Consider the following 18406-nt stretch of genomic DNA (forward strand, 5'->3'; position numbering starts at 1 on the left):
GTTCGTCAGAAGAAAAAGGAGGGATGAAAAAAAGCAATCCAATTGATAGACGCATTATGCTCTATAGAGAAAACTTCAGCTTATTCAAATTTACAGCAACATAAATATACTTTTACCTATTATAATAATACAAACCGATGCAAATGTTGACTTGAAGCACCTTTTTGGCCAATGTCACAAACTCATATATTGATACCAATGGCCACAGATGACAATCGAAGATCAGCTTATCATAAAACGCACGACTCATTAGCATTAGTAAAGGCACATGATGCAAGAAAGCAAGCTTATGTACCATCAGCCAAAAAAAAAAAAAACTTCTAATTTCACCTATCCACTGGCTTCAAATTTTTTTCTAGTTCTGATTGGATAATCATGTTAATTTCGAAGAATTCTTTAAATCAAATCAATGCCAATCAGAAGAAGAATATCTAAATATTTCGAGGGCTGGTATCAAACAACCACATGCTTTTCTTAAACACAAGATAGAAGAGAAATTTATGAATAATTACAATCCTTGGATTTTAGGAGTGCTCAAGTCTAATTCGGATTAACAATTTATCATAGACAATTAACAATTTACCTCAGGCTTGAATGGTTTGAGCAGAAGTATCCCGTCAATGTTGCAGACGGGATACTTCCGGACGGGATTCAATGTTGCAAAATTGCAGACGGGATACTTCTGCTTGCTCAGACTACGAACCTGAGGAGGCATAGATTAAATTGAGGAAAGACAGTTGTAGAATAGATGTGCGGAAATTTGCCTTTAGCCAACGGGTAGTTGATTGCTGGAACAGACTTCCATCTGTTGTTGTGGAAGTTGGTATCTTAAATAAATTTAAGGCTGAATTAAACAACCATTTGGAGTGACCGGATGGGTGAAATGGGAAGGGTGGGTTTTTTTTTTTTTTTTTGGCTGATGCTGTATAAGCTTGCTTTATTGCATCATATGCCTCAAGTAATGCTAATAAAACTAACAGAGGAATAAGCAACCTGCAACAGAAAATTATAGAACTACAAGAAGAATATCCTGATATGGATATAACTGATCTAACACGAGCATTAAGTGTAGATGTATTGAATTAGCGGCTTGATATTTATTACAATACCCAATGTCCATATCTTCAAGAGCGATTGAATACGCGTCAATGATATGGCCACATGAGCATCAGAAATTACGTAAATCAATAGCTGCACTGGATGAACAACAAGTTGATAGTGAGCCTTTGGATATATGGAAAGATAGTATTTTTGATAAATATGAAAAACGGAGCAAAACATTAAAAGATATAACCCTTTACAATTTATTGCTCATTATCAAAAAGGAAATGGGGGATGGGTGAAAAGACAATTTCCTAAAATAATTTGGTATCGGAATTATAATACATCTTCATGAATATATATGCAAAATGGTAACTTTACATATACCATTTATCAATGAGGAGAATGAAATTTTGAATGAAACTAAATATTTTGAACTTTATGAAACCAACAAAGAGATAATCACCTTGAGAAGAAAAGAGTTTGAATCTGATATTGATATTGAAAAGATGCTAGCAATTTGTAGGCAACTTTGTATCGGACTTGATGAGAATGATAAAAGTGGACTAGCGGTAGAAAAAAAAATGAAGAATTTCTTAAATCAAAAGAAACTGATGATTCCTTTACTGACAAGAAAACTATTGATGAGGAGATGAGAATGGCGATGAGGGATAAATTATCATCTGTCGTTAGGAAGCTAGAAAATGTCTTACCATCTGAAGAATACTGTCGTTTGATAAGTAGTACTAATAAAGAACATGCATTATTATTTGAAGCTATCTATCGTCAAATTGATAATCAGATACATGAACCGATACAAGTATTTCTCACTAGACCTGCTGGCTGTGGAAAAATATTTACTCTTAAATTATTGATGGAAATGTATAATCGCTTTTGTAATGTATCACATATTTACAATGCACATATAACTTGTGCCTCCATGGGCAATATCCTGATATGGATATAACTGATCTAACATGAGCATTAAGTGCAGATGTATTGAATTCTGTGGAGATGAGTTCAGAAGAGGCAGCTTGGTATTTATTAAAATACGCAATGTCCATGTCTTCAAGAGCAATTGTACCATCAATTGCCACAGCAGCAATTGCTGCTGTGGCAATTGATGGTACAACAGTGCATTCTGCTTTCTGTATATGTCTATCAAATAATCTTCAACTTAGTAATGAAATTCTTCAACAATATAGAACTGCATTTCAACATGTACATACTATTCTAATTTAAAATAATAATAATAATTCTGTTTATACTCCGGCACGACAACCAAATTAGTAGAGTTTACAATAAATCGTCAATACAAATATTTATCGTATTTAGTAGACACAGGCTTGAACCCCGGTCCAATCAAGGAACGCGTGCTATACACCTCACTCCTGACCACTTAGCTACGTTGATGAAGTTAGTATGATTAGTGCAGAACTATTATTGATTATAGATATGCGTTTAAAGCAGATAACTGGTGTTTGTGAAATAGCATTTGGAGGTATGAATATATAATTCATTGGAGATTTACAGCAATTGCCTCCAGTGCATGCTACACCTATATATAAACCCCTGAAGAACTCACTGATTGCTCCAGAATTATGACATTCACTACAATTTCATGAATTAGCACAAGTTGTTTGACAGTCTGATAGTACATTTTCTAAAATTCTTACAAAAATAGGCAATGGAGAAGCATTATTACCAGATGAACTTAAAATTATAGAATCAAAATTTGTGACCAAAGAAGATGCTACTAGTTTTTGCGTCCACAAGGGATTTGACTATTTTTAAGAAATAGTGATGTAAATGCCTATAATAAAAATGCTTTAGTTGCAGATGAAACCCATGAAGTGGTTGCACAAGTTTAATACCAAGGATATCATTCTGAAGAACAATTAGCAAGTATGTGAAATAAAATTCATAAAATGTCAGTGACTGAAACTGCAGAACTTCCATGCATCATCATCATCATCAGCCATTTTCAATCCACTGCAGGATGAAGGCCTCTCCAGCAACTTTCCAGTTCCTTCTGTTTTGAGCACTGGCCATCCATTTACTACGCAAAAACCCATGAATTTCATCTATACAAAGGGTACTAGAAAAGTTTTGCAATACAGCTTTGTTTATTTAATTTTTTCAAAGTAATTTCCTCTACATTCAATACACCTCTCCATCCTCCGAAACCAATCTTTAAACCAGTTCTGCCAAGTTTCACTAGGGAGTAAAGCACACTCGTTGTCCCAAGCTCGTAGAAGGTCCTCATCACTGGAAAACCGCCTCCCTTTTAGCTTCATTTTCACATGCGGAAACAGTGCAAAGTCGCAGGGAGCAAGGTCTGGATTGTAGGGAGGGTGCTCGAGAAGTTTCAGTCCTGTCGTGGTCAAATATTCGGTGCAGGCTTTGGCGCGGTGAGCTGGAGCATTATCGTGATGGAGGTTCCAGGTGTCCATTCTTGACTTTGGCCGCAGGTTCTTCATAGATCCAATGACCTTAGGCAGGCATTGTTCAGTATACCACTTAGCTGTGACTGTCTTCTGCGTGTCCAAAACGACACGTTCCACAATTCCACTCGATTTGAAAAATACAGCTATCATTTTCTTCTTTACAGATCGGGATTTTCTGACAATTACGGGTGTGTCGTCGTCATCAAAGACCCAAACTTTGTTTTGAGCCTTGGTCGGCAGATCGTAATAGTACAGCCAAGTCTCGTCACCTGTCACGATGTTGTTCACATACCGAGATTGTCCCTTATCAAACTTTTTTAACATCTCCCGGCACCAAGTCACACGTCATGTCATCTGCTCTTCAGTCAGTTGATGCGGCACCCAGAGAGAACAAAGTTTCTTCACGTGCAAATGATCTTGCAGAATCGAAAGAATTGCTGGTGCATTTAGGCCCAAAGTATCCTCTATCTGTTGGTAGGTCACTCGCCTGTTTTCGTCAAGCATTTTCCTCACAGCAGTAACGTTTTCCTCCGTAACTGGCCTTCCCAGTCTCTCAGAATCCTCCAGAGTGAAATTTCCCCTTTGGAATTCTCTATACCACCTGAATATCGTTGTACGATGTGGACAATCATCATCTAGTGCAAGAGTCATTTCTTCTAAGCACTGGTCTATGGTTAAACCACGCACGAAATTATACCGCAAAACTGTCCTTATCTCATTTCGTGACCACGATGCCATCGCAAGCACTTTACACTCTCACTACTAATGAATAACTGAGCCCATTGACTTGGCGCGGCGGCTACTATGCACGTACGAACATGTCTCAACATGCAGCAACAAGCAGCTTCCTGTGATTCATTGTTGCGTCATATTGCAAAACTTTCCTAGTACCCTTTGTACATCTCCGCCTGTCTTCCAGGTTTTCTTCTAGCTCCTCTTGGGTACCATTATGTTATTTTCTTAGTCCATCTGTCATCATGTCTTCGAGCTATATGTCCTGCCCAAGACCATTTTAGTTCTTTAGTTTTGATAAGAATGTCCTTTACTTGAGTTTGCTGCCTAATCCATGCGTTTCTCTTCTTATATAACGGTCTGATTCCCAATATAATTCGTTCCATTCTTCGCTGTGTAGTTCTCAGCTTCTCTTCCATTCTTTTGGTGAGTGCCCAAGTTTCACTTCCATAAGGCATGGTGGGGAGTATACATTGGTTCATTATTTTAAGTTTCAGACAAACTGGGATATTGCTCTTCAGTATGTGACTATATTTCCTGAATGCTATCCATCCAAAATTTATTCTTCTCTTGACTTCCAGCCATTTATCATTATTACAGCTAATAACTTGTCCCAGATAAGTATATGACTTCACCTTTTCAATTACTGCTCCTTCAATCATTATTTCCCTTTCTGTGGCATACTTGTTCATCATTACTTTTGTTTTAGCCATATTCATCTTTAGTCCGAAATCCTTACTAACTGTGCATAACTGATTAAGATTTTCCTCTAATTCTTTGGGATCATGGCTTATGACCACAATGTCATCTGCAAATCGTAAATGGTTTAGGTACTCTCCGTTCACATTGACTCCTTTCTGGGACCAGTCTAATCTTCTGAAAGCTTCCTCAAGGGCAGCAGTAAACAGCTTCGGAGATATTGTGTCTCCTTGTCGAACTCCTTTCTCAATTTTAAATTTCCTACTGTCTTTGTCTAGTCTAATAAAGGAGGTAGCACTCTCATATTTTCTTCAAAATCAAAATATATGGGGTATCTATGCCTTGTCTTTCCAGTGCCCGAAACATTGCCTTATGCTATGGAGTCAAATGCCTTTTCATAATCCACAAATGCCAGGCATAATGGTGTTTTATATTCATTTGCTTTCTCCGTTAGCTGTGATATTACATGAAGGTGATCCATAGTTGAGAATCCTGTCCTAAAGCCAGCTTGCTCTTTTGGTTGATTCTCATCAAGTATTCTTTCTAATCTGTTAGTAATGACCCTTGTGAACAACTTGAAGATGTGGGTTAACAAGCTAATTGGTCTATAATTTCCAATTTCTGATTTATCTCCTTTCTGCAGCAAAACTATGATTGCATTATTCCACTGCTTAGGCGTCACACCTTTTTTAATGCACTTTGTGAAGAGCCTTGCCAGTTTTTGTGTTATGTCTCTTCCTCCCAATTTTAACAACTCTACATACAGTAACTTCATCTTCCCCCGGGGCTTTCCGATTCTTCATTTTCTTCAATGCATGTTCTACCTCATCAGGAAGAATATCGGGTATGTCATATGTGTTTTTGTACTTTGCAATCCATCTTCCCCACTGCTGGCATCGCTCCTTGTATAATTCTCTATAGTAGTCTTCTGCTATTTGAATTATGCCTTCTCTGCTGTTTACAAGTACACCATCACTATTCTTCAGTTTCAGTATCATTTGTCTTTCTGTATTACTGCTCATGGCTGCTGATTTAAATCCTTGTTTTCCCTTAATGCTTGTTCTACTTTTCTTGTGTTAAATCTTCTTATATGTCCTCTCTGAGTCTCTTTCTAATGGCTTTGCATAACTCAGTATACTCAATTTTCTCCCTGTCAGTGTTTTTCTTGCTCTTCATTTGTCGTCTTCGGTTCATCATGACAAGTGTTTCTTGACTAATTTTTTCTTCTTTGGATTTATTTTTCCCTATAGGTTTCTTGGGCTTTATCACTTTCAGAAAGTTGTAATATTCCTCATCGATATCTTTGTACTGAGCAGTCTGCAGAAGCTCAAACTTGTTCCTAAGTTCCAGTACATACTGCAACTTCCATACATTCTACCATTACTGAAAGGAAAACCATACATGATTACTACAAATATAGATGTGGTCGATTGGTAAACAGTGCAATCAGTACTTTAATATATTTCAAATTTGAGGACGACGAAAAAGTTAAACGAGTATGGATGAAATTTCCTGAGTCAAAAACCTCCATAACCTTCAATCTCGTTATAAACAATATGTGAAAGATAAATATTTACCTAGTCAATTCATACCTATTATAAAACGATTAACTACGATTCCATTCAAGAACAATAGGAAATTAACATGTAGAAGTACACAATTTCCTTTAGTATCTGCTTGTGCTTTGACCATACATAAATCTCAAGGAGGGACCTTAGCAAAGTTGTATATAATTATGAGAAAGATCATCAACAGCAACTTGTTGCAATGAGTAGCATTATCTCGAGTGACCTCATTGCAAGGTTTATATATTACAAATCTCCACGACTTCACATTTCACCATGGCAAAGCTACTAGTAATATAAAACTTTGTGCTGAACTAGACTGCTTGAAAAATAATAAGCTACCGTCTCTACAGGATGAACTGCAAGATTTCATACAAAGTGGTATATCTGTCATCAGTGAACGTAGAAAGTTTATGGGCCCGTGTTCGAGATATTGAAATGGACACAATCTAACAGCAATCCAAAATACTGATATTAAGTGAAACATGGTTGGATAACAATGAACATATATTACTTAAATCATTCCAATGTGTGACTCAATTTAAAAGGTCGGATGTTCGTAGTGGTGGTGTTGCGATATATCAATGTGAAGGTTCAACTATCATCAGTACACCATATATCTTTGCACAACATAATAGCAGTAATGCGACAGCAGTATCAGATGAAATTGGAGACATTTGTGGATCTTTATGCAAATTCAATAGTGTATATATTTTCATCTTTGCCATATACATCACTCCAGGGATGTCATTAGATGTAATTCAAAAATTCATAAACAAGAATTTGATGCTGCATTCCACTGAAGGTGCAAAATTGGAAGAGTCACTGGATCGTATACCTATAGTTCTCGCTGGTGATTTCAATCTAGAATTAAATTCTAAGGCTCGAAAGAAGTTTTGTAAATTTATGAAAGAGGTCTTCAATTTAGATATTAAGTCAAATACTTGAGTAAATAGTACACATAATGGAATGACAATTTATGGAGTATTCACTCAGGAATTAAAATCATTTGAGTGTCAAAATTATATATCTTATTTCAGTTACCATAGACCAATAATTTTAGTGTTATTATAATATATTTTATACAAATTATTTCATTATACATTAGTACAATGAAAAATTCCATTCATTGTATTTCATTGTACTGAAATTATTTTTTCAATAAAAATAATGCAGCAATACTTTTTTTATTTATTTTACTGTACCAGTTTCATAATGAGTTCCCGCAGTAAAGACACTTTTAACGGCTGCCGCTGTGACATTATCAGTGACACTATCAGTCTCAGAGTAGAGCGGCAGAAACTCATTATGTACCTGGTATATAATAGTATGCAAACCTTTCTTACATACACCCATTGTACACACACGTGTATGTTTGACGTTGACCTTTTATTATTTTTTTTAGATGTTTTGACATCTAAAAAAATAATAAAAGGTCAACGTCAAACGTTTTTTTAGATGTCAAAAATATCTAAGTTTTCCCAAGATTGGAATATTAGTCCTACACTCAACCACAATTGTGGAAGAGTCTCTTCTGACCTCACCACTATAGTTTCCCATCACTTTTGGACTATGGGTGGTGTTACTCTGCTGATCAAAACAAGTTGGTTCCTCCACAGCCACTCAAGGATCTCATACCACACCAAAGGCATTATAAGCTGGTAAGGTATCCCTCAATGAGCAATGTGATATGATTTCACTGAGAGGTATTATTATATCATTTATTTACAATGAGTAGGAACGAAATTCCAGGTTGGTGCAATAAAAAGTGCACGAAGTGAAGGAGCTCAAAAATGGTTTTATTTTTATTCAAAAAAATCACCACCTGATTGAATACACTTATCACACGCTTCTAAAAGTTTCTGAAAAGAGTCAGCGAATGTGTCCAAAGAGATGATGTTCAGATGATAAGCAGTTACGTTTTTCTTTTTATGTCCTCAAATCCTGAAATCTCTTTCCTTTGATGGCAATTTTCACCTTGAAAAAGATGAAGTTCTCTGGTGTTAGATGGGGAAAGTAGGGTGTATGGTTTATCTGTATACAATGCCATGTTTTGTCAGAAATGCCTTCACAACAAATGATGAATGGGCGGGGGCACTGTCGTGCAACAAGAACCATCTGCCTTTCTTTCAAAATTACCATCTCACCTGGGAAATATACTTCCAAAGTATTTAAAGCACCTGTATGTATAATGCAACACAGACTCTTCTCGGTGCTACTATAGTGTGCGGTCTACGGTGTCTACCAGATGCTACAATGTGAGAATACATTACTGGCACTACAGCATGTGGTCTACCGGAAGTTATATTGGATGCTAAAAATATGCTATATGAATAAATATGAATATGATAAAAATGCAAATTTATGTGCTAAACGATTTTTAATAAAGACTAAATATTAGCTATGATAAATATGAATATCATATGCTAAATATGATATTCGGGTGATACCCAAGTCAAGTGGACCCAATTTCGGCTAAGTCCGGATGGTCTGTGAAGCCAAATCCTCTGCTTGCACCTTCACGATGGTGGGACTGTTAGTAATCCTGGGTATAACCTCCATGCACAAGCATATGGTGGGAGACCACCCAGCTGTGTTACCAGGCAGTACTAGGTGGTAGATGACTTTCATCAACCGGTGCAATACCACCACTTTGCTTATTGGAGGCTTGAAGTGGTGGAACCCATGTTTAGTCTCCAGAGCTAAGTTCCGGTCAACCCTTGCCCATCTCTTCCATCATGCAGTATGATTGATGACTTTTGAGGTTATGATGAACATCATGGCGAGATCCAATCTTCCTTACACTTCGAGGGTACAGCACTAAAACGGTGTTCGCAGGCTGGCCGCTAGTTAATACACCGGACCAAACCTATCGTTAACTCTTTAGGAGGCATCCGAATCAGCTAGTATATAATCTTCTACTTCTACTCTGTCAGATAGTGGCTGGAGGGAGTCCGAGTAGTGTGTATGCGGGGAGCATTGTCGAGACACGTTATGTCAAGGATCTGGGTATATTCTTACCATGTGTATGCCATATCCAAAAATTTCATTACTTCATACAGCATGTCCCACCCACTTTTTCTCACTATTGAATACACCATGAATTGTCAAACTAATAGAGTAAGCTTATCTGCGAAAAGATCTAAACCTACCAAACACTTCCTAATTCATTTCACAAATATACATGGTCTCAATTCTAATCTGAACAATGTCCATTTCCACTTGCAGTCTGCCAAACCCCATGTACTTTTTCTGACAGAATCTCAGTTATCAGTTGATTCAAGTACTGTTCATCTCAGTTGCCCAAATTATTCGCTGTATGATTCCTTTCACCTCAAAGGTGGTACTTGTGCATACATCCGGCCGATGTACCCTGCCAGAGAATTGGTAATTTGGAATCTCCTCTTTTAGATCTTCTCTGGCTTAAAATCTCTCTACCACATTGTGTCAAATTCATCTGTTGTCTCTACCGTTCTCCCAACTCCACTAATCACTTGGAGCTCTTTGACTTCCTCTCTTTGCAATTTGACTTTCTCCAGTCCAACTTTCCTAACAGCGAAGTCATTTTCCTTGATGATTTTAATGTTCATAACTCCAGCCGGCTTCCGTTTTCTGGCTGGTCGAGATGTTGAGGCTTTTGCAATTACTAATGACCATACACAGATTGTTCATTTACCTACAAGAATTCCGGACAATCCTAACCATACAGCCAACACAATTGATCTTTTTCTCACAAACAACCCTTCTAAGTACACGGCCGAAGTGAGAGATCCTATAGGCACCACAGATCACAACTTGGTGATTGTCTCTTCTCCAATGGAGCCTTTATCTCATGGTTCTTCCCAACCTCGTATTGTTTGGCATTACAAGAATACAAAATGGGATGACTTGCGAGATTTCTTTTCTTATTTTACTTGGTCGGATTACTGTTTCAAAACTTCTGATGTCAACATTTGCTCAGATCGAGTCAGTGAGATTATTCTTGCAGGAATGGAATCCTTTATCCCACACTCCATTTTAAAATCTCGTCCTTTATCTAAACCTTGGTTTTCCAATAAATGTGCTAAGGCTGTTCAATAGAAGAAAGCTGCATATCGTAATTGGCTTGTTTCTAATTCTTCAGTTTCGTTTTCTGCCTACACCAAAGCTCACAACAATTGTAATGCAATTATTAATCAGTCCAAACTAGAGTTTTCGACCAGATAAGAGTAGAAAACTTGTTTCTTGTCCTAATGGTAGCCGAGCATTCTGGTCTCTTGCCAAAGCTATTGGCCGCAAGTTTTCCCCATCTCTGCTCCCACCTCTGTCAAAACCAGATGGTTTTGTTGTCAACTTCAGCCAAGGATAAAGCTGACCTGCTAGCATCCCATTTTTCTTCCAACTCATGTATTAATGATCTTGGTAAAACACCTCCCACCAATCCCAACATGCTCCATTCAATGCCTCCTGCGGTCTTCCGTCAAAAGGATGTCAGAAAGATTTTGACGAATCTGATGCTAAGAAAGCTCCTGGTCCTGATGGTATTTCTCCACTTGTTCCCAAAACCTGTGCTCCTGAACTTACTCCTGTTCTTTGCTCTTTTTTCACTTTCTTATTCCGAAGATGTTTTCCCTTCTGTTTAGAAATTTGCTCATATCCAGCCATTTCCTAAAAAGGGTGACAAATCCCTCCCATCCAATTATCGTCCCATTGCAGTTACTTCTACTCTTTCTAAAGTAATGGAGAAATCAATTGACCGTCAACTCTTAAACTACCTAGAAACTTTCCGTCTGATCTATGATCACCAGCATGGATTCTGCCAGTGTCAATCCACTGGTGATATTCTGGCTTAAGTTACCCATTTATGGACTAATTCAATGGAAAAGTTTGGTGAAACTCAAGCAGTTGCTCTCAACATCTCAAAGGATTTCGATCATGTTTGGCATAAAGGTCTTCTAAACAAGCTTCCGTCTTATGGTTTGCCTACTGTTTTTTGTAATTGGTTATCCAGTGATCGCTCACTGAGGGTGATGGTAGATGGCTCTCTGTCTTCTAACTTCTCCACTAATTCCGGTGTCCCCCAAGGTTCAGTTCTTTCCCCTACTCTTTTCCTCTTGTATAATAATGACCTTCCATTGACTGGAAATCCTATCTATAGTTTTGCCGATGATAGCACATTACATTCTACTTTCCATTTTGAGAAACCGTGCCCTGCTCAACAGCTTCAACTTTTCGAAAATCTGCTACCAATTCCTTAAATGCCGATCTCCAGGTAATTCTCCATTGGGGCAAAGACAACTTAGTTGATTTCAATCCTTCTAAAACTCAGTCTTGTCTTATATCTGGCAAAAAGGATTCTTCTGCTCCTATGCTTATCCTTGGTGACACTCCGATTTCTAGGCAAAATGATATCTCTTTTGGGAATTATTCTGACTTCTAATCTCTCTTGGCACAAGCACATTACAAATATTGCTTCCTCTGCATCTAAAAAACTTGGTTTTCTCTTTCGCTCTCGGCGGTACTTTTCTTCCAAACAGCTGTTCACTCTGTACAAATCGCAAATCTGCCCTACCATGGAATATTGTTCCCACCCCAGAATATTGTTCCCACATCTGGGGTGGTGTCCCCAAAACCTCTCTCAGGCTTCTTGATTCCATTCAGAAGAGGGCAGTTAAGTTAATTAATGATTCATCTCTAACAGAGTCTCTCCACTTGCTGTCCCATAGATGTACTGTTTCTGCTGCATGCCTCTTCTACAGACACTTCCATGGGCACTGTTGTTCATGGAATATTGTTCCCACATGTGGGGTGGTGCCCCCAAAACCTCTCTCAGGCTTCTTGATTCCATTCAAAAGAGGGCAGTTAAGTTAATTAATGATTCATCTCTAACAGAGTCTCTCCACTCGCTGTCCCATAGACGTACTGTTTCTGCTGCATGCCTCTTCTACAGATACTTCCATGGGCACTGTTCTTCTGAATTGGCTTCTATAATTCCTGCCCTCTCTTTCAAAACAGTCCGAACATGTGCCGCCACCAGCCAACATCGAATTACTGTCTAACTTCAAACTCACAGAACCAACTTTTCATCTTCCTCGTTTATTCATTCAACTGCTGTTTTCTGGAACAACCTTCCTTCATACGTATTTCCTGAAAATTACAGTCTACAGAAGTTCCAGTCCAATGTCAGCAAATATCTTCTTTCGTCTTCTCAACCTCCAACCAAGCATGGTACTAAGTACTATAGGTTCTGATACCTCTCGTGTTTGGGGTTTATATAAAAAAAAAAAAAAAAAAAAATTAGCTACTCTAATTTTATGCAGTGCAGTATTATGATAAAAACAAAGTTATGTGCTGAATGATTTTTGATGCGGCATCCACACACTATAGCATGCGGTCTACTAAAAATAAGAAACCTGAAGTTTGAGAAAAGAAGTCTAAAAATTTTACCCTATGCAATGCTGTTGAAAGATTTCTACAGAAGACACTGCAGCTGAATTTCTATGTGAACACCATCCTCTGGACATACCCCAAGAAGTAGGGCCTTGTCATCAATGTGGTAGTGTCATGCAAGAAAAAATAAAATGTGACAGAGGTGGATAATATAGGCCTATACTTCGTTGTCCACATAAAAGGGTCCAAACTTCATGTTCTGACTGGAAAGGCAATGCATTCTTCCATTAAATGGACATGAACAACAAATTACACTACAATCTGAGTTTGTGCGAAATTTTAGAACTGGTGTTCTTTTTCGTACTGAAATACCAATGGATACGGCAGTTACTCTAACAGGAAAGTCTTACAATACTATAACTCACTGGTATAACATGTGCAGAGAAGTGTGTGGAGTCAATGTTTCTCACAATGCACAAGGTAAGATGGTTGGCACAGAGCTTAACACCATTCAGATTGAGTAAACAAAATTTGCTGGTGGACGGAAATATAATCATGGGAGAATGCTAAATGGCGACCAAGCTCCTCTCTCCGAAGATAGTAATGCAGTTGTACAAAACAACAGGCACTATGGACCAAGAATTGATGGGCCTTTGGTTTTTGGTCTCAATCAAGGACCTGACTGTCAATATTTTTATGTGCAACGGCATGACTGAGGCATCTTGATCCCTAACATTGAAAGGGAATGTGAACCTGGTTCAGTGATCCATTCCAATTAATGGCCTGCATTAGCAGTCTAAACGTCATGGGTTACTGCAATTTTATGGTGAACCATCAAGAAAATTATGTGGATCCAGTGACAGGAGCAAACACACAAGCGACTGAATGGTCATAGTTGGATTCCAAAACACGTATTCTAAAGAAAATGAGCAGCATTAACAGTAAGCTTTTCAATCTCACCTTGATCACTTCTGAAGTGCTAAGAAAAGATACAGATGATTTATTTGTGACATTTTTAAATGATATTCAAAGTGTATATCATTAAAAAGTATAAGTCATTAATTTAAATATACCTGTATTTAACCTGTATAATTCATAAAGGATATCATTTAAGCTAATATTTAGTCTTTATTTAAAATCATTTAGCACATAATTTTGTGTGTTTAACCCATTCATATTTATTCATGTATCATATTTTTAGCATACACTATAGCATCTGGTAGACCGCATGCTATAGTGGTGGTGGACCACACATTATAGCGTATTCCCACACTATAGCGTTCAGTATACACGGTAGACTGCACACTATAGTAGCACCCTCCTCTCTCTCTCTCTCTCTCTCTCTCTCCCCCCCCCCACACTTCAAATACAAATTCCTTGTGAACTTGTGATTCCTGGACTTTGCTAAATGAAACTTTTTGAGCCTTGGTAATGATTCTGAAATCCACTGCATACTATGACACTTCGTCTCTGGGTCATACTGAAACACTCGACACATCTCTAGTGACAATACAGTCAAGGAAATTAGGATTGTCTTGACAAGTCTAGATGAATTCTTTGCACAATGACATCCTTTATTGCTTCTGCTCATCCGTTAGGCTGTGCAGCACAAATTTTGCACAGACCTTCCTTTTCCCTAAATCTTCATGCAGAATTTGACAAATCATCTCTTTATTCGTATTCAACTCAACAAGCCATCATTCTGAGGATCAAATGACAATCTCTTGCCATAGTTTCCAAAACTTTTGCAACTCTGTTCTCACTTTCAAAGGTTGACAGATGCCCACTTCTTCAGTCATCATGAACATTCTCACATCCCTCTTTAAACCGCTTTACCATTCAAATACATTGGTACAACTTAATATTTTATCATCATAAAGTTTTTAACATTTCATGTTTCTGTTGCAGATTTTCTCAGTTTAAAGCAAAATTTAATATTCTTTTGTTGCCCCACTGAAAAATTGTGACACGGAATGGGTAAAAGGATACTATTGGACATACTTGCTCTGCCTGAATCACCATTGTTGAATCTGGTTGTGACTAGTTTACTTTCTTAGAATCATTGGAGGTGCCACAGCTTTGCTCGCTAACTGCATTCTACGATGACCAAAAATGCACCTGGTTGCTTCAGTCACTGCATACGGAAGAAAGCAAAGGTCATAAGATGACCAAAAATGCACTAAGTGTTTAGCTCACTGCATTTTGAAGGAAGAAATGCTGACCTGGTGCATTATAAGTTTACAGGTGACTTTTAATTGAAATTCTAATATTAATTTTAAGAAATAAACAGGAAACACAAACATATCAGGAATCCACACAGACAATTTGAATTATTTACATTTATTGAGAAAACAAAACAATTTTTAAGTAAACAAAAAATAGAATGATTAGAATGGTACTAAATACAATAAAAATTCAATGATACAATGATACAAAATTATCCTAATTAATTTTAAATTTAAAAACAAAAAAGAAACAATAATATATTCCACAATGATACCCATTAACATAATTTAATGTGGGTAACCATATAATGTAACCATATTATTGTATGCATCGCAGAAGGTAGTGCCAAGGTGCTCCTTCCATACAAAACAATCAAAAAAGCTGGTAGCGATACCATCACTTGTTCCATTCGTTTTTTTAAAGATACATTTAAATCTTTTCCGATAATTTTTCACATTGTCAGCATGGTAGCTGATGGCTGGATTTCGGAAGTAGCAACTGTGGTTCAGTTTAATGTACATAATTTTTGTTTAGTAAATTTGGGATTCCCGAATATGCTGCCTATTCATCGTAAACTATTATGCTACCAGCAACACCTATTCTTTCTACTACTGGTACCAGTTTCGGGATCTTTCCTATCAACCGTGCATACAAATCCCACTTATCACTGATCATATGCTCCAAAAACCCATCTCTGTTTTTTCAGATATCTTCCTTTAGGAAGATATCTGAAAAGATAGGAAAGTACTGAAAATTATTGATTGTTGCGTGTTTGATCGTGAAGACAAACTCCACAATCGTCAATGCTGGTTGATGCAAATCATACTAAAATTCTCACTGCAACCTCTGCAATTTTTTTTTTTTTTTTTTGAAATTTTCTTGTCTTGTAAATGTAAATACCTGATAATACAAAAAAAAATAATAAAAAAACATGTTTTCTTACTTCAGCCCCCTATGTGTTCATGCTTTAATAATGTAAACAAAGAGAACCAATCAAGAGGTAGTACAGCAAAGTAGAGTGAAAGCGTACAGCACTTTCACTCCACCCACTAAGTAGGCAGGGAGAATGTGCCCAGTTGTGCACCAGTGCCCATTAACACTACTAATAAAACTGGTCGTTACTTGCAGCCTGTCAACCTTGGACAATCTCTGTACCACCATCTGTTGGAGGAAGTTTGAACTACAACATACCACTCTGTTTATTTTCAAACTCATCAAACATGACCAGTATGGGAACTTTTTGCCACACCTGGTACAACTGCATTCCTATCAATATGATCCTGCATTACTCTTTAACCACTGACTCCTTTATTTTCCTTGGAAAAGATGTTAAACTGACAAGTCTTTAATTACTTACTCCAACCTCTGATCTCGTTTTGTGAATACCAGAGACATTTTCACATTCCAATCTGTGAGGAACTTCCCTGAATCAAAGGAGGCTCTCATAATTATGACTAAACATTTACTTACCTTCTTTCCCTATAATTGAATGGATTCCATCAGATGATATATTCACTTTCAGCTTCAACAATTTCTCTTCCACTTTCCTCTCAGTTATCACAATAACATTTAGCTCCCAGTTATAACTTGGTATACCTCTGCTATGGCCATCCCTAAAAAATTACTTACATACAAATGCAGTTGCAAAATATTTATTCAATCAATCAATTCAGCAGCCTGAGCAGATCATGAATAGTTATGCCAGTCATATCTAGTAATCCAATGTGGCTCATCACTTTCTTCTAGTGCTAATGTTAGCAAAGAATTCTTTGAATTACTGTAAATTTCTGTGTACATTGATGATTTATAATCATCCCAATTATTTAATATTTGTATCATGTACCAAAATGTTTTAAAGTATGGCACTGGTAAAGAAAATCCTCAACTGGAAATGAAAAATGTGTAAATTTTAATCTATTTCAACAGGCATTTCAATAATAAAACAAAAAAACTAATATACCATTTTCTCTGATAAAGAATTCCAAATCAGCATAGAGAATTAATTTGTTCACTCAAAATATTATATTCAATTTTGTGAATTTACCCTTTCATTTCGGCTTCTGTGATCTTCTCATTTTCCCAACTAAAGATAGCAGCAGCAAGCAAAATGTTCAGTGGCTTTCTTCTTTCTTTACGAAGTGACTTCACCAATCGTGAAACTACGTACCGTAAACTTTTGTCACTGTATAGTTTTGTGTATAAATTCCATATTTCCGACATCCGCTGCAGTCTTTGGAAAGCATAAAAATTACACTGCATTGTAAGAATTTCGCCTAAGAGAAGCAATGTTTCGCTACATTTTGTCTTAAAAGTCTCCCATACTTTCTCTCGCCGAAAAATATTTTGGTTTTTTTGAAGAATACGAACGTGAATATCACCGGAAAATAAGCCGTTCTGTTTCCAATTGACAAAAAGCACTTTCCTGAAATCTTGAAAGATTTTCGTCTCACAGTGTGGAGTCCATGATCGAAAAGGAAGTAATAGCTTAGCAAATACAACACCTGAAACCATGCTTTCAATTGATTCCTAACAGATAAGCTACGCTAAACATATCTAAAATAATTTTGAGAAGTACACCTCTAATAATCATGAATAGTTATGCCAGTTAAAGATATGAATCAAAAGGATGTCAGTAATAATTAATTATGCTTCCAAAATTTTCAATCTGCAAGTAATATATTTTTATTTACAATTACACATTCGCAAAAGGCCGATTACCACAACCAATTACAAGCAGTAGAGGTCACTTTATCTACACAAGTTGGCATCAATTTTTTTTAACAAGTTGAGCAAATTAAGGTTTGGTAGCCCAAACTGACACAACACATAAGAAGGGATTGTAGATGTTAGTTAGCAACTTTTTCTGCAATTCCTTGCATGCCAATAGTTATTTATCATTATTATAAAAACAATATATATATATATATATATATATATATATATATATATATTATAAACACGCCTTACTCTATATATTGTTGGTTTTTTTTTTTTTTTTTTTTTTTGCCACGTGGTGGGTACTGCTACAAAGTGCACGAGGTGGCTGGTTGTGTTGGGTTACTACCATTATTAGCATTAGCATTAGTAGAGGCATTTGATGCAAGAAAGCAAGTTTATCCAGCATCAGCAAAAATAAATAAAAAATAACCACTTCCACTTCACCCCTCTGTTCGTTCGAAATACCTGTCCAGCTGAGCCTTAAACTTATTCAGGCTATCAACTTCCACGACAAGGGATGGAAGTCTGTTCGACCAACCAACCACCTGCTGGCTAAAGGCAAATTTCCTCACGTCTATCCTACATCTGTCCTTCCTCAATTTGAACCTA

The 18406-nt window shown here is 37.0% G+C and overlaps 1 protein-coding gene across 2 annotated transcripts in view; it reads right to left on the reverse strand.

The window, feature by feature from the left end:
- The window catches only part of LOC150083227 (stAR-related lipid transfer protein 7, mitochondrial-like), a 109755-nt gene extending 92020 nt beyond the window's left edge, over positions 1 to 17735 (reverse strand). For both annotated transcript variants that reach the window (XM_090377123.1, XM_090377122.1), the window contains exon 1: positions 17124 to 17735. In XM_090377123.1, the coding sequence (XP_090233249.1) occupies positions 17124 to 17590 (467 nt within the window). In that variant the 5' untranslated portion in view covers positions 17591 to 17735. The remainder of the gene's footprint in view (positions 1 to 17123) is intronic.
- Positions 17736 to 18406: the final 671 nt, after the last annotated feature.

The sequence above is a fragment of the Mastigoproctus giganteus genome, chromosome 7 (genome assembly GCF_048544385.1).
Source record: "Mastigoproctus giganteus isolate SK-2022 chromosome 7, ASM4854438v1, whole genome shotgun sequence".
Classification (NCBI taxonomy): Eukaryota; Metazoa; Arthropoda; class Arachnida; order Uropygi; family Thelyphonidae; genus Mastigoproctus; species Mastigoproctus giganteus.